The sequence below is a fragment of the Plasmodium inui genome (assembly GCF_000524495.1).
Source record: "Plasmodium inui San Antonio 1 unplaced genomic scaffold supercont1.4, whole genome shotgun sequence".
NCBI lineage: Eukaryota > Apicomplexa > Aconoidasida > Haemosporida > Plasmodiidae > Plasmodium > Plasmodium inui.
The window spans coordinates 771,703-789,051 of record NW_008481838.1 but is presented as its reverse complement, the minus strand read 5'-3'; the positions used below and the strand labels follow the sequence as shown (position 1 = coordinate 789,051).

The window sequence follows — 17,349 nt, the reverse complement described above, 5'->3', positions numbered from 1 at the left end:
CTCATCTGAGTTATCCATATGTGTCGCTTACACTTGTACAGTATAAGAGATAAGGCGGCATGGGAATCATATATAAATACATGGTTCATATTTATTTATGCGAGATATGCAGCGATAATCATCACAGCTTTAGCTTTTTCTTTGCATCGCTCTGCTTTGCATATGCCTTTTGAGGGTCTCATATATGGTCGATCCTGTTTTCCCATGCATAGGATCAGGTAGGCATATTTTATGCCTACGGACTATGTGGACGCATGAACGAGTGGCACATGGCGTTGTGTGACAAAGGTCCTTCTCCCTCTTACGCATTTATTATTTATTTTGCATATATGTGCCCCTTTTATCTTTTCCATAATTCTCTTAGAACGCCAAGGAATACTATACCGCAGTATACCTTTTTTTACGCGTATCTTTTCAAAGCGTTTTTTTTAGGCGCAACAAATCGGCCAAGTTAGTTAACCGGTTAGTTAACCAATTAGGCAATCAGTTAATTTTTTTTTTTTTTTTGAACATTCCCTCGTTTTCTCTTTCTCATAATTGTACATTTTTTTAGTATAAGATTTTTTTCCCCCCTTTTATAAAGCCACGGCATGGTACGCATATTATACACTTGCAGTGGGGACTCGGATCCAACACTTCATAATATCCCCATGCAAGAAAAGAAGCGTTAACCGTTTGCTCTGCGTCTATTCTGCGTCTGCGGGGCTGGGCCACGTTGCGTCCACTCTGCGTCAGTTTTCTGTCCCATCCCCTAAAATCCATTTTGTTGCTCCATCTAAGCAATTTTGCTGCCCCATCTAAGCCCATTTTTCTGTTCCCATTTAAGCAACTTTTTTTCCTCATCTAACAATTTTTTCCCCCCATTTTAAGCAATTTTTTTTCCCCATTTATGCAAATTTTTTTTCCGCATTTAGCAATTTACTTTCCCCATCTAAGCCCATTTTCGGCGATTTGGCGCTCCTTCCAAATTTATACCTAGTAGCAATGGTTTCTACCTTTATGAATGAAGACAGCCCGTGCCCACACCCCTCGAAATATCAGTAAAAAAAGTACGTGGCGGAAATCGTCCTGTTTTTTCTTCTCATTTCATCCACTCAGCTGTTTTTATTCCTTTTTTTTTATGACTTTTTTTTGCTTGGAATTTTTACATTTTTCCTCATCTTTTTTTTTTTGCTTTTCACATCTTTTCTTAAATTTTTTATCTGCCATTGCCTTTTCTTTTTATCTTGCATATTTTCATATGTACCTCTCTTGCATATTTTTTTTCATTTACCTACCCCTCTTTTTTTGCCCTTCATTTTTTCCTTCCTCTCTTTTGCTCTTCATTGTTATGTGCCCCTTCTCTTCTCTTCATCCTTATTTTCCCATTTTTTGTCACCCCCGTATCTTCCTTCTCCTTTTCTTCCTTCGTTCTTTCCATTTCTCCCGTCCTTACCTCCTCTTTTTGTTCTTACCCTTATCCCCCCCCTTTCTTTTTCACCCCTTTTATGTCCCATATTTTACAAGATGAAAGCCCGTGCGTCTTTCCTATATTTTTAATAAGGAGAGAAACAAAAAAAAAAAAAGAAAAAAAGGAATTATTTTTTCTCTAATTTTTAATTAATCATTTCATTACCTAATTATCATTCGTCCATTCGGATTATCAGTATTTTTGATACTCCACCATTCAGTTATTTTCGTCCTCGCCATTTTCGTCGTCTCCTAGTCACTTCATCTCATCGCTTCACCGACTCAACGTCTTTCCCTCTTTTATACTTTTGATCCACTTGGCCAATCTTTAATCTTCGTTTTGTGTCCCCAATTTACTCTGCACGTTTGTTTCTGCCCATTTGCGTCCATCGAACCAAGCCCACCCTTTTGCGCCCCCTTATCCTTGTCCGCGCCGAGATTTCCGCACTCCAACATATATAATGGTATTTTATATTTCCTCAAAGGATAACCAAATAAATGACTTCGTTATAACTAGATCAGTAAGTTCCAAGAGAGATTACATCGACGGGGTCAAAAAGGGCGATCCGGAGTGTAGAAGAAGCGAAGTCAACGCTTTGGACATAAGGAACGGTTTTGACATCGCCAAGGGTTTGGACATCAGTAACGTTTTGCACATTGGTAACGGTTTCCAAGTCGGTAACAGAATCGAAGTTGCTAACGGAGTCGACCTTACAAGTGACACCCATCCTGGTAGAGGCATCCCCACTAACAAAGGCCCCTCCCTCCAGGGAAACTGCATCGACCCAGGGAAAAACCACAGAGACATCGAGCCGAACTTTTTTAATCTTAAAAATGGTGTAAACAACTCGGTTGACGACTTTGGCTTGTTCATAAAATTAAAAGACATTAACGGCTTGTCAAACGACAACATCCACGAAATTAATGAGCTTTTGAAGAAGGAGAAACAGAAGGACAAAGAGAAAGAGCGAGAAAAGAGACCCAGTGCTGAGTCCAAGGATTCCAGTTACAAGAAGAAACAGGAATACCAGGAGGCAGATAGCGAGAAGGAAGAGGCAGGACAGAAACAACACAAGACAAAAACATTTGCTGCATCACAGGACCTGCTACTGCAATATCATCACCACCTCCAACAACAGCACCAGAAACAGAAGCAGAAGAGACAGATACGAAAACAAAGACAGAAGCGGCAGCAGACAGGGGAGGACGATCAGGAGGAATCCATTTACGTGAGGAAGTACAACAAAAGGAGGGAGAGAAAAATCGAACTCTACACGGAGTGGAGCGGCTCACGCGCGGGGAGTAGAGCTATATGTGATAATAGCTCCATACTAGAGAGCAGTGGCGCGCGAGACGGAGGAAGCGTATTTGAGGATTGCAACCCTCGTGGTAGTAGCGGCCAACGTGATAGCGGCACCCCACGTGAGAGCGGCATTCCACGTGATAGCGGCAACCTACGTGAGAGCGGCAATCCACGTGATAGCGGCAACCTACGTGAGAGCGGCAATCCACGTGAGAACATCGGGCTGCGGGACAGCTCCTGCCTGCGCAACATCGACTACAGCCTTTGGAACAGAATAGGAGAGCGCAGCCTAAATCAAGCACTGATACATAGAGGAGTCACAGCTGAGAAGAAAAAGAGAAAATACAACGAAATGAATAACAACACGGACGTTCTTGTGAATACTGGAAGTAACAACACCTGCGGAGTCAGAGGTGGAGGAAACATTAGGGGGGCTGGGAGCATGCGGGGCAGCAGCACGAGAGGCAGTGGTATGAGGGGAAGTGGCATGAGAGGAAGTGGAGTCAGAGGTAGCAGCATCAGAAGCAACAGCGTCAGGAGTAACAGTGTCCGAAGCAACAATGCCAGGACTGCTGGAATCAAAAACGGAAACAATGCCAACCACAAAAGTAACAACAATGAGTACTACTCCAGTTACAACTACCGATATGCTTATGAGGATGGCAGACAGAGGGAAATGCTAATTGGAGAAGAAAATACTAACATGAAAAGACAATACAACAATGTCATTAACGAATTTGACCACATCGAAATTGTAAATAACATGTCTGATGATGAGAAGAACGGGCAGATAGAGGAACAGATAAAGGAACTGGAGGAACTGGACATTTTAGAAAGGCGCAGGGATGGAAAGCTAAATGGGGGTTTCTTACAAACGGTGAAGAAAGAGGACGAGAAATTTAAAAAAATCGAAAGAGGAGATGGAACCGCCGCATCAGTAACAATGACCCAAACAGGAGGAGTCATCGATAGAACACGCTTAACTAATCATGAAAGCCATTGCTACGATCAGTATCCGCAACATAATTTCCTCAAACCCGCTCATGGCAATCACCATCACGTGAATCGAGACCCCAGCAAAGACCGAAGCGAAGTAATAACCGAATTAAGCAGAGCGCAGTTGTGCCAAGCCAAGTCGGAAAATACCAATGGGGAAGAACCCAAACGATTTATCGACGCCAGTGCGTTCAAAATGGCGTACGTCCCTAATAACTCCGGTGGTAATAACGATGCGGGTAACAATGGGCATATCAGTAACGATCCCAACAGTCGCAATGTTTACAACGAGGGGATCAACCATCCGGTGAACGATACAGTCAACGATACGACCAACGTTAAGGGAGGAAGGCTGCTAAGAAATCTGCACAAGAACAACCTTCTTGTTGATCACAGAGGAGGGGTTAACAGAGTGTCCAAGAAATACGCCGCCGAAATGGGTGCGGCAAATAATGTGGTAGTACATCGAAAGAGAAGGAGAAAAAATTTGGATGACAGCAGCAGGTATGTAGAAAATGAAGGCATTAATGGAATGATGTCTGCGGGTACCGATGGGCATGTATTCACGAATGTTACATCTGAGACCACTCACGTAGGAGTGACCCCTCCAAATGACACTGCAAGTGTTGAAGCGAAGCATATCAGTAATGGTCTTTCTGTGTCTCGTAATGACTGCAACGGGGGGGTTAAGCCGGATGGAGATGGAAGTCAGGAGCAAGGCTCTCCTAATAACTTCGGTGTTAACAGATTTGAGAGAATTAATGCTCACAACACCGGTGGGGGACGTGCTGTCTACATGGCCAGGAATGGCTTCACCGGAGTAAGTAACTTCACGGGGGGTTCCCCTTCCATGGAGAATGGAAACTGCAAATCGGAGGAGAGACACTCAAAAAACTGCGAAAGGTATAATGCACAGAGTAACAACGAGTATGAAACTTACAACGAAGATGCCACCGGACAAAATGACTACAACGGAGCAGCTGAGGGAATGGTAGGTACCAATCTGGACCAGGCAGACGACGGGAGAAATGGCATGAACAACTCCTCCCTCCAATCAAACATATGTGTCAAAAGAGCACAAGCACCCTCATTTGTACATCCACGAGGAGGCATTAAAATGAAGGGCCATCGGCATAAGAGAAGAGGAAGAGCATTCCATAGGCTCCATGCAAATATGAACATCATAAAAGGAATAAAGAAAAATAGCGAATCGAAGTTTCGACATTCAACAGATGGAGCTATACCCCATTCGCAAAATTTGGAGAAGAAAGACTTTTGCACGAATGAGCAGAATATGGATCATGTAGTGCATGACAACGTAAGGAGTTCGCCGGGATCTCACCTGCATGAGCACAGTAATGCCAAGGAGGACTATGCAGACAGCAACGACAATGATTACATGAATAACGACAACACCTCGCATAACTACGGGGCCCGGTTCAATGAGGATTTCTTCCACGCGGAGGACGCCGGTGGTAAGTCTATGTGAGAATCGGGCTTGTCTGGCCGCTCATCCTTTATTCGCTAACGAAAGAGCGAAAATGAGAAAATGCGAAAAAGGGAAATTTGTTTGTTTCCCCATATCTTTTCATATTTTCCCATTTTCCCGTCTTCCCATTTTCCCTTTTGCCCATTTCCCCCCTCAGCGGAGAAGAAGAAGCGGAAAAAGCGAGTTACCGAGGAAGGCTCCAAGGAGAGCAGCAAAATCAACGTAGGGAATAACTACCAAGTGCCCAAGCTGCCGAACTTCTTTCTCTGCCGCTCAGAACTAATGTACAGAAACTACGAAGCGGCGGAGGAAACAAATAACGATGAAGTTTGCCTGACATGTTCAGGCCTGCCTTGCCATTGCCGAGTAGGAGAAGCGACGTTAGTATATTCACCATTAATGTTAGAAAGGGTACGAGAGAAATGTATGAAAAACAGAGGCTATCATAAATGCATAAAAAACGAAATCGAGTTATCTGCCTATGTTCAAGAGTGTGCAAAAAGCTGGAAGTCAAATATAGAAGACTGGGTCCCTTTCTCACCTGAGTATGCATATAAATTATTGCATTATGCCAATTACGATCCGCATAAAGCTATCAGCATTATGAAGTCGTCGGAGTTTTCTTTTCGAAAAATTATGGATCCTCCCACGAGGAAATATCAGAACAAATGGAAGCCAAAGGATAAGCGGGAGCATATTTCCAAGAACCCCTTCCCGTCTCCCCTAACCATACGGACGTACCTCTCCAAGAGGCATCATATCAGTGGCTACCACCTGAGATGACGCTATTGGCATGGCGCCTCCTTCGCTTTGGTGGTACACCTGTATCTCCTTTCACGCAGTGTTTAGTATGTTACTCATGTGTGCGTACGACACTTTGGCGTGGTTAAAGCCTTGAACGTTTGGGAAACGTTCTCCTGGATATATCCCGTCCCCCCTATAATATTTGTGATGACAAATTAAAACCAGATTTTCCCTTCCCTATTCCTGAGTGTACATTTCCACACCGCTTTAAGAGAGATGATGTACAAGTGGAGAGATGAAAAAAGTATCAACAAGTCAGGGGGATATTTTGCCATCTCAAATGTGACTCTGTCGGTTTTTTCTGCGCCTGTGTATATAATTATGTCAGTGAAGGGATGGTGTAGGGAGACTTCCCAGGAGACTGCCTCAGAGACTAGCTCTCAGACTAACCCTTTCTATGAGCCGATTTTTCCTGTCGTTTATTCGTGCACATAGAGAGATAGAGCAAGGGGAGTTAAGAAATTGGCACAATGTCGTCACTTCCCCTTTTCGGTGCCGCTCGAAAACGAAGATGTTGTATCTGCCAGTCTGTCCCTCTAAAGGGCTGCCCACGTGACGGCGGTGTGACGTCCACACATAGAAGAACAAGATAGGCGAACCATTTGGGAAGCGATAGGATTTTTCCCCCATCGTAACCCACATACTTTCACTGGCCTATGAGAGTACACAGAGCGACATGGGCAAAGACGCAGCAGCGCACCGAGTTCACCTCTTCTCGTATTCATGTAACATTTTAACAACTTCATCCCTTTTTTCTATCGCGGCGTTGGTGCGTCGTTTCGTATCAACATCATCCCTCCTCCCCCCAATGCCCCTTCTGCGCTACTCCACCGCTCTATTCTCTTTCTTCCCCCTCTTTGTACCTTTTTTTTGTTTTTATTTGATTTCATAGGCCTCTTTTTTTTAATTGCTCAACGCCTCTGATTTTTTCCCTCCCCACGTGCACCCGTCTGTGTTGATACGGCCCCCCCTACGCGCAGGCTCACAGGGTGCATACACGCACGCTTGTGCTAATTTTATTTTCCCCTCCCTGTTAAAATGTTTCATTGCGCTATCGCATTGTCGCCTTATAGCCTCATCGATTTTTTTTTTCGAATAAAAGACTTTCCTCCAAACTTGTCGCATACGTCTAGGACAAGTGCACAAGCGCGCTTTTTTAAGTGTCAACCTTTTGGACATTAAAAAATGAAATAAAATAAAACAGAATAAAATAGAATAGAATAAAATAGAATAGAATAAAATAGAATAGAATAAAATAGAATAAAATAAAATAGAAATAACATGGCGTGGCACACGGTAACAAGTGGCGCAAAGAAGGGGGTATATTTTTTGCAGACGATGCGTTAGGAAGCCCTACTCGCCATACTCTTCCACCTTCACAAAAGGGGCGACGGCGTGATCGGGGCTCCCATAAATGTATGCAAGTGTACACACATGAACATATGCATATTTGTACAGGAGAAAGCCATGCTGCAGTGGGCTTAAATAAAATCATTAAATGTGTAGAGGGCACCGATATGTGCATTCACTTAGTGCCATTCGTGAGCTAGCGGAAAAGCCACTCGCAAGGGTGTCGTCTGGCAACTTTCAATGTAGCTGTATCCTCTAGAACCTTGCGCCACTTTCCGCTTTACTTAGTGTCGACCCCTTTTTAATTTTATCCCGTCTTCTCCTCTTACAGTTAAAAATTAAACAGAGGCACTTATTTTATTATCCCCGTTGCGGGGGGAAGGAGGATATATGGTCGTATGATCCACCCCGCGTACGCAGTGATAACGTCGTCGATGTCCCGCACTGCGTTTCAAACGTAGAGTCCAAACAAACGGATGTACAGACCTGTGCATGCTGAAGCAAGCACCTTTTGTACAATATTTAAACTGTAACTGCAACTGCTGGCGTCTTAAAGGGTGTTGGTCAGTTCAATCGGGGAGGTGCCTTTTCTGCCCCACAATTTGTTAAAAATAAAACACGCAAAAATTAATTAAAAAATGGAAAAAAAAGGGACTCAAAAAGAGACACAAAACAATTCGCAGTGTGTTCGAGGAACGGTTGGCATGGAAAGATAAGTGCCAATGCAAAATGGCGCGTACAAGGGTGGTGGACTGTTTAAAATGGAAAAAGGCAATAAGGGGCATGCATATATGTATAATCCCGTTTGGGTGTGCCTACGCGTGCGCATAACTCTGTCTCTGCTTGATCCTGAAACGAATGTGCACGCTGAGGAAGGGGATCAACAGTCCACTGTACTGTAGCATTTTGGAAGTTTCAAATTGGTGCATGCAGTTTTGCTCATAGTGACTGCGTGGGGCCATTAATCCGTCGATAATAGTTGGCTAAACAAGCTTCCGTTATGTTAAAATATTTTTAGGTACTCCTACAATGGGGTTGGTTGATGCTTCTCCGCTGCCATTTGAGAAAGAATAGGAGGGGATAGTCGGCCTGTGTTACTGTGACATCGCTGCTATTCCCTGGACGAAGAGGAGGGAATTTGTATATTTACTCGACCCACACACACAGCCAAAAAGAGACCAAAACGCAGACAACCCTGTCGTCCATTGATGGCGTCTACTCGGCCACTTTGTTGAATCCTTTATTTCCATCCACTTGCAACATTTCGCTGTTCTTAAAATATGACTCTAAGTCGTTGTCTAGTCTTGACTTCACATTGCTCGAGCCCATGTAATTGTCCAATTCGTCATCCTGCGGTGGAAAGGCGAAGGGGGTAAAATTTTAGGGGCGATTTCACACAAGGGGTGCCTTGCGGCGTAGGAGCGGCTACTCCGTGCTGACGACAAGGTTACCCAAGAAGGGAACCCACAAATCGCATTTGCATAAACATTTGAAGCAGATGGACTCGTGTGGGCTGGCAGCACGAAAAAAAAAAAAAAAAAAAAAAAAGGGGGGAAAACTTCTCACACTACTGCTTATGTGTACAGTAATCACCCAATATATGTATGCCCGCCCGCTCTGCAAACACGTTGAGTTGCAGACGGCCAACCCGCCAACCGCTAACCGCTACGCTCCACTTACCAGATCCTTGGAGGTGAGTTTCCCTATCTTGTCATGCAAATTTTGCGTCTTCTTAAAGAAGTGATTTCTTCTCTTGGTGGTTGTTCGATACTTTGTTGTTCGTCTTTTCCAGAAGTTGTTCGCCCTGGTATTTCTAACCAGAGCCCCATGCCCATTGGATAAAGGCCTATCCTGAAACTTCCCTCGGATTTTTTTCGTCCCCTTGGTGTAAAACGAGTTTATTCCTCCTACTCTTTTGGAATACTTTCTGTTCATCATGGATAAATTACTTCTTCCGTAGGGTTTAAAAATGTGTTTTCTCACGTCTACTTTTTTTTTCTGTGGAGTGAATTTAAATATTTTTCCTGTAAATAAAATTTGTGTCGTGAACGATTAGCAGGGTGGAGGAGAGAGTGTGATTAATCAATCTGGTGGGGGCGGAGGGAGGTGCGTTTGGACGCACTGTAAGGGCCAATAATAAAAAACAAAAAAAACAAAAAAATACAAAAACAAACAAAAACAAAAAAATACAAAAACAAACAAAAACAAAAAAGGAAACAAAAAAAAAAACAAAAAAAACGGGGGGAAGGGCGGAGAATGAGGGTAATGGAAAAAAGCCATTTATTCGGAGAGCGACGTGTGTGCGTCAACATGAGCAAGTGTTCCCGCAGGAACATTAACGTGTACACGTTGATGCGAAATGAACAGGAACCTCTGCAGTGGAGCGGTGCGAAGCGTAGGCGGGCATTTTATTTTCTCTTTCTATCATTTTTCGCTTTATATATAATAAATTTTTTTTTTTCCCGCTTCAGCACCGCGGCTGTCAACCGAAAAAGCACCCACACATATACATATGTACTCATATTGTACATGCCTGTTTTGCAACAAAGCTCTGCTATTTTTACAGAGGGGTGCCATCACAAAGAGGTGCACGGCGCTACCATGAAAGAATGTGTTCGCCATTAGATTCTTCAGGCATGGATCGTAGCGTGTGACACCCCCCTTTTGCTCTCTACGTTACAACAATATGGAATGATGCATATGTGAATCTACGTTTGTGTCTACTTCTGGATGTACGTAATTATATATATGTGCACATCCTATTGCGCAACAAGTGATGCGATTCCTCCGATGGGTTACACTAGCTGTCCCGTCCTCCTGCATGACAGCATGGCCCCTTCTGGCACGAAACTCCCAGTGGCGACTTCATCTTGACAAGTAACCTTTTCCTCATATGGTGGCCAAGCACAACTCAATTTCCTCCTATTTTCATTCATTTCTCCCCTATGCATATGCATACACGTGAATACGAAGTAAGGCATGACATAATAGACTTGCAGAAAGAGGGCCCGCATTTCTGGTAATAAATAATTACAGTGCAGGATAAAGAGGAAGATGGCAAATGTTGATACAAAGTGGTTGGCTTCAACCCTGCATATGTCATCCGCCAAGTATGTCTCCTCCTCAACTGGTAAAATAAGCTCTGTTAATGCTGTTAGGCGGCACTACGATTTGCACACTTTCTTGGGTAGAAGATTTCGTAAGGGGGGCGAGAACCCACGGGGACACCACGGTGAAGACGCTCTCCTGCTGAACTAGCCCACACAGTAATCACTGGTAAGTAACTACCCCTCGTTATAATCCCTTCTGTATTTCAACTTATCCAAAACTACGATGTGAAGGTTATCCCATTTTAATTCTCTTCCCAGATATCTCCCATGGGATCCAGTGAATATAAAAATCCCTTCCTTCTGGACACGTCGCAAATGGAGGAACCAGATTTAGGGCAAGATACAAACGTCCATATGAAGCATACACATTTTTATATATAGGTAGATACAAATAAATATGGTCATCATTGTGCTGATTCTTCTTCTTTTTCAAAAAAGAAAAAAACAACCCCGCTTTTTTGCTTCGTTCAACAGCCCACCCCCCTTCATCTTCCTCTTCCACATCCTTTTCTTCTTCCTCCGCTTTCCTGTACATAACCCCTCGCCACTTCGCCATGGTTTTATCTTGACCAATTTAAATAGCAACAAGAAAGGTTACCCCCCATCGCTGTGATATGTGAACCTAAGATGAATCCACATCCATCGATCACCATCGGCAGTGTCACTAAGCAGCTCTATAGTGCATCATCGTCAGCATGCCACCTTCTTTTTATATGTACGCTGGTGCATGTGTGGGTGCTTTTGTGCGCATATGTATATGTATATATATATATATATATGTATATATATGTGTATGTATGTACATGTGCACGGGGTTCAAACTGTAGCCTTCAACTATGTATTCATTCGTTTATTTATTCGTTCGTTTATTTATTCGTTCGTTTATTTATTCGTTCGTTTATTTATTCGTTCGTTTATTTATTCGTTCGTTTATTTATTCGTTTATTCATCCACCTGTTCATTCATTTTTTTCCCCCCGCAACACAGTCGTCTCCTCATAAAGTGTGAACACAAATGATAAACTTTTAGTATGGCCTTATTCACGAAATAGCTTTTTTTTTTTTAAATTGTAATTGCGAGGATGGGATAAATTTGGGGTTGATTGAAGGGCTTCGTTCGGTGCGCCCATTCTTTGTGCCCACATATTCCCTTTTTTGGCCCCCACTGTTTCGCGCAACGTTTATTTTTGTTTTATTTCGTTTCATTTCGCTTTGCGTTGCGTTGCTTTTTTTTTTTTTTACGCACCTCTACTTGGTTGGTAGGAGAACTTGGAGGATCCTGGTTTTCTAGTTTTCGCGATTTTGAAATCTTTGGTTCTTCCTTGGATTTTGCTTCTCTCGATCTTCGCCATCGTCTCAGGTTTTGGGGGGTTACACAGGTGTGCAATTAGATATGTATATGTGTAGTCACTGGTATAGGCGTACTTGCACGCAGCGCGCCAGTTTCCAATTTGATTTCGCCAATAGCGCGCTATGCTCGTGTGTAAGACAGCTTCCGTGCCGCTGCTCCGTTCATATGAGGTGTCTCTTTTTTTTGGGAGTTTCCCCACGGAGATGTTTGTATGTTTGTGAGCTTCCGTGTTTGTATGCTGGTTTGTCTGACTGCTCTCTTCACATGTATTTGTGTCGGGTTATCCTTCTGTACGACTGGTTTATACGTTTTTAGGTCTACTGCCTCGGTTATTCTTCTTGCGAACTGCGCAATTTTTGCTTTTCTCGTTTCTAAGAGGGGGAACCGATCTGTTTTTGCTCCGCTGGGACGGTTAATCTCATGGGCGATGTGACAAATGCGTCTGACCAACTGAATGATAAATTAAATGGGGAATACATTACTTAGGCGTGTGACAATTTCGCATGCGTACTTGTGTACATTCGCGGCTGCTCGAGTGGGGGTGTAATGATATATGCATATCAACCAGCACTTCGCGTGTGTTTAAAATGTGGCTGCGTGGAAAACACGATTTTCATAACGTTGGCACTTAAAAAAATAGGGGAATACATAAAACTGGAAAATAGATTTATGCTGGGGGTATTAAAACGAATCAATACTGACACTGAGTGGCTGTGAAACTAGCTGCTCTTATTCAGGCGTGAAACATTTTAATGCGTGGAGACTCTTTGCAAAAGGGTGAAGATGAATAGGGAAATGTATTTGTTTATATGTCGAATTGAATTGTGCGCGGGGGGCGATGGTTAAAAGAAGTGACGATTGAATTTCGTCATAATCTCGCAGATAAAGGAAATTTTAACCGTTCCTCTGCTTCGCTTACTTTTTATTTTCTCTTCTTCGTCTGATTTTCTTCTTCGCTCTTGCTTCAGAAATGGTTAACTTTCTGGCCACATAAAAGTAACGTAAGAACGTACGTGCGCGCGGGTACACCTCTGCAGTGTTTTTGTACACGGGATTATATGCTCTTTGGTGAATATAATACTTTAATGGAATGAGTACATATATATAATATTCATGCGTACAACAATTCTTCTATTGTTTTTTTGTTTTTTTTCTTGTTTTGGCAAATTATGCGGAAATATTTTTAAATAACTCAGCATGGCAATTTTGGCTCTCTGAGTTGGGTATTTTTTTGGAGGATTTCAAAAAAGTAAATTGCTCTGCTTCGTTTTGTTAATTCAGGCGATTGAAATGTTTTTTTGTTTTTTTCTTCATTCGCGAAAGCGTATGTTTTGCGTTTTTTTGTTTTACTGTTTTTTTGTTTTTTTATTCTTTTCGTTTCCTTTTTTTTTTTTAACCCACGCATATTACGCATTACTCAATATTTGCAATTTGCGCATATTTTCGTAGTTTGCTTCAATTTTTGCGCGTATAAATAATACATGCAGTGCGTATTTAACTTTGATCCGCGGCGTAGGTACATGTACGTAGACAGAGATAAATGCGCCCGGGGAGCTCCGAGGAAGAAAAGAGGGGAGGGGGAACTTTCCAGTGAGGTGCCCACATCAAGCAACGCAATTTTACGAACGCGCGGGGGGAAGAAAACGTTGCGTAATGCCGCAAAAAATGGCCGCTTTATGTTAAACATGTTACCCCATATACGCGTATTTTATTTACGCGCGTTACGTATGCAATATTCCTGTCGCGCATACCCTTTCACAGTGCCTCCTTTTCGCCCAATCGGTGGTACATATGTATTTATGTATATATATGTAGGTATATATTCCTATATATGCCTCCCCCCCTTTTTGCCCCCCTCAGCACTTCTCTAAATAGGAATTTTGCAAAAAAAAGAAAGAAAAAATTCCCTTTGAACAAATTTACTCCCGCCGAGGGATTTATCCCTTTGCCGCTTTAATGGCATGGGAAGCACTGCGACCCACATGCCACCACGTAAAAATATACGTATATGTATGTACAGGGGTGTAACATATACCCCCTGTGTAAGTATATGTCACCCGCCAGGGTTGCCTTTTTCGCACAGCTTTGCCAAGTGCTGCAACGGGTGCACGTCACGAAGTCGAAATTGCGATAAGGTGCCACAGGTTGCGTGTGCTTGACGTGGCCGGACCAGCTATGGGCCCTTGCTTTTTTAAGCTTTTACCCCTTTGACAAAATTGCCATTTTCCTCAAATGCCCAATTGATTGATCGATTACAACTTTACCATTCCGCTACTGCCGCCCTGTTCTTACCTCTCGATGGGCATATTTATCCGCTTCGTCGCTTCGAGGTACCCTTTTTACATACGAGAAGGAAACTATGTGTCGCAACTTCCCACTGCGAGAAACAACTCGTGCACATTGCGATTGTCAAGAAGAAGGAGAAGAACAAAAAAGGAATCCCTCTTTGATACATGACCAATGGAATTAGAATTACTGACCAAAGAGGGATTTCTTTGGTCATTTTCTGTGGATGCTTTATGGAAAGTCCATCCCTTGATTTAGCAACTAAGATGTGAGTTACGCAACTCGGTGGAACAAATGGAAGCCGAAATTATAAAAAAAAAAATAATTAACTAATTAATTAATTAATAACAGGAACGTCTAACTTTATGCAGTTCAAGGGGGTCGTCTTTTACCCCTGCTACCTCATGACGTACCGCCGCTGAAACTCCGACGTGACCAACTCGAAGAGGAGCTTCGTTATCTTGGAGAACGAATACAAGTCTTCCGTCATGTATGGACAGAAGGATCGGTGGTTCTCAATCAAGTTGAACGCTCGAATGGTGCGCTTCTGTGTGGTACCAGCCGTGTCCCCGCAGGGCACAGTATTATCGGTACCGTTGGCCGCATCCGTACAGTTGGCCGCTTCCTTATCGTCCTCCTTTGGCGTGCGCCGGTTATCCAAATGGGCCAAGTGGGGACCCCCCTTCAATACGTAACAATCATGCGCAGCTTTGCTAAATAAGTTTTCGTCCTCTGTGTAACTACTTACCTCGAGGAATGCGCGGCTAAGTATATTTTTCAATTGCACATATTTTTTTCTTCTTTTCTTTCCACACACTGGGTTCCCTTTTCCATTTGGGGTTAATGCGCCCTGGTTGACACTCTTCACGGGGCATTCACCTGGCGAGGCGTCACCGGCGTCTTGATTTTTATCCGCGTTGTCGATGCTCTTTTTTGGGAGAAAGAACTGTTTGATGCTCCACTTGAAGGAGAACCCCTCCTGCTCCTCGGGGTTCGCCTGGCCGTCGCGTCCGCCCTGGGTGGGAAGGTCTTTTGTGTCGCCTCCCTCATTGGGGTCTCCCTTCGTGTCGTTGCTTACATTTTGGTTATCTTCCTTTTCACCGCCGTTATTTCCTTCCCCCTGTTTTTCTTCTCCCTCGTTTTCTCCGCGATTAATTTGTTCTTCCAGGTTTTCTTCTCCCTCGTTTGCTTCGCCGTTAATTTCTTCCCCCGGGTTTTCTTCCTGCTCCTTTTCTACCACCTCTTTTTCCGTTGCCTCTTTTTCTGTTGCCTCCTTTTCCGCTGCCTCTTTTTCTGTTGCCTCGATTTCTACGACTTCTCCTCCTGTTGCGTCTTGGTCTTCTGCCCCCTTTTCTTCACCCTCCCTTTCCGCACCCCCTCTTACTTCACTATCCCTTTCTTCGCCTTTCCTATCCTCGTCCTCATCGTTCTCCCCTTCCTCCACTTCAACCCAGCCATCCGCCAATCCGGTGAGGCGTTCCAGTGCATCCCGCGCGTCGTCTATCGACGGGTCGGCGACCTCCCCGGGGGGCTCCATATGGATGGACTTGAACAAATCGATCTTGTTCTGCCTTCTCGAAAAGGTAGAATAATCACCCAAGTTAACCTCCCTAAAGCAGTACCTACAGTAGAGGATCTGCGAAGGGACATCCGGGTCCTCCCCCCGGGGAGATGTTCTATATGTCCATCCCAACAGAGCGATGAGCTTGTAAATATTGACATCTTCATATTCGAAGTTCTTCAGCTGATTTACAATTTTGAAATACATGTTGAGGTCTTCATCGGAGTGGCTAAGTTTCTTCTCTGCGTTAGCATTCACATCTGCTACGATGTTTATGTAGGTGTGTACATCTAGGGGGTCATATGTCAGATTGTTTAGAAACGCTTCATCAACAAGGTGGTTCATCATATGTTTGTAATTGGATCGAATAAGGTGCATTCCTCGGTAGACCAAATTTTTGTGACTCTTAAATATTTCCACATAGTGACTCTTGAATAATTCTACATACGAATTGAAGGGCAGAAATTTCTTCTTCGAGCTCTCATTCGCCAGGTGCTTTTTAACAATTAGGATCAAATTGCTAATCGTCTTTTTTATGTCAATATATGGCACATCGTGTGTACCATTTTGCAGGAAGGTGGTAACAGATTGGTACTCCCTAAGTAGGTTGTCCTTTTTTAAGGACTCCCCATCGAGGTGCAGTATCTGCAGATCAATTAATTTCCCTTTCCAGGGGCAATTCTTCAAATGGAGCAAACATAAGTCGTTTATTGTTGTGTACATAGAATATGTGTCCTTTTCGTATACAAATTTGCATCGACACATTTCGCAGCTTACTGTAGATTCATTTTCACATATAAACCCGTTTCTAGCCAAGAGAAGTGAACATAGATGTGCAGGTTTCTTTACCCATACGTTGTACGTTTTTATTCGATTTATGTAGTTCTCCTCGTCCTGTAGATACCGACGACTGCTCTTCGTGTATTCATCTTCCTCTTCTTCCAGAAAAGTTCTCCTCACATTTATGAGTTCCTCATTTGGGGATTCTTGAGGGTCTACCCCAGTCGCTTCTCCTGGGCAAGGGCCATTCATCTGGGCTCGTCCCCCAAATAATGGACCACCTCAAGAGTAACCGCTCTGCTGGTAGGTAAAGAAAGCAACCTGGTTATGGCCGACACGGGGAGAATTCCCCAAATGTTGGGAAATCTCTACCAAAGTTACGATCGAGAATTCCCACTCTTCCTGCGGTTCAATCGCAGTTGCAAGTTGGTCCCGTCAAGTTCATCCCGTCACGCTGCGCCCTTCAACCCGATCGGGTGACCTAGCTTACACTTCGCCCTGTGGCAATCATTCCTCTAAAAGACGTCCCCCTCCGCCCTTTTAGTTTCTGCACGAGGGGGGAAAAAGTGAAAAAAAAGAAAACTCACATGCTTTTTCTTAAGTTCGGAATGCTCTCGCCCTTGAACAAATTATTCGAGGTGGATTTTCCCTGTGCATGTAGAGGACATTTCGCGGGGTGATCAAAAATTGTGGTGCTTTGAAAGGAAACTCGCGTGGGGGAAAAAAAAAATACGAATGGGTGAAGTTCCATCAGCGGAGAATAGCGGAAGAAAAGGAACCTCTCTCCCTTCCCAAGGAAGGTTATCCTACCAAACGAGGGCTCATTTTTTAAAAAATGAATAGCTACTCCTCCGTGGTGTACTCTCCCCGT

At 43.6% G+C, this 17,349-nt stretch overlaps 3 protein-coding genes across 3 annotated transcripts; 1 reads left to right on the top strand and 2 right to left on the bottom strand.

Moving 5' to 3' along the window:
• Positions 1-1,910: 1,910 nt before the first annotated feature.
• On the top strand, positions 1,911-6,020 carry C922_01339 (hypothetical protein; the record flags this gene model as incomplete). The annotated part of the gene is made up of 2 exons (XM_008816945.1): positions 1,911-5,223; positions 5,395-6,020. The coding sequence occupies 2 exons, from the start codon at positions 1,911-1,913 to the stop codon at positions 6,018-6,020; spliced, it is 3,939 nt and encodes a 1,312-aa protein (XP_008815167.1).
• Positions 6,021-8,606: 2,586 nt separating this feature from the next.
• C922_01338 (hypothetical protein) lies at positions 8,607-9,326 on the bottom strand (the record flags this gene model as incomplete). The annotated part of the gene is made up of 2 exons (XM_008816944.1): positions 8,607-8,741; positions 9,072-9,326. The coding sequence occupies 2 exons, from the start codon at positions 9,324-9,326 to the stop codon at positions 8,607-8,609; spliced, it is 390 nt and encodes a 129-aa protein (XP_008815166.1).
• Positions 9,327-14,534: 5,208 nt separating this feature from the next.
• On the bottom strand, positions 14,535-16,730 carry C922_01337 (hypothetical protein; the record flags this gene model as incomplete). Its single annotated transcript, XM_008816943.1, has 1 exon — positions 14,535-16,730. The coding sequence occupies one exon, from the start codon at positions 16,728-16,730 to the stop codon at positions 14,535-14,537; it is 2,196 nt and encodes a 731-aa protein (XP_008815165.1).
• Positions 16,731-17,349: the final 619 nt, after the last annotated feature.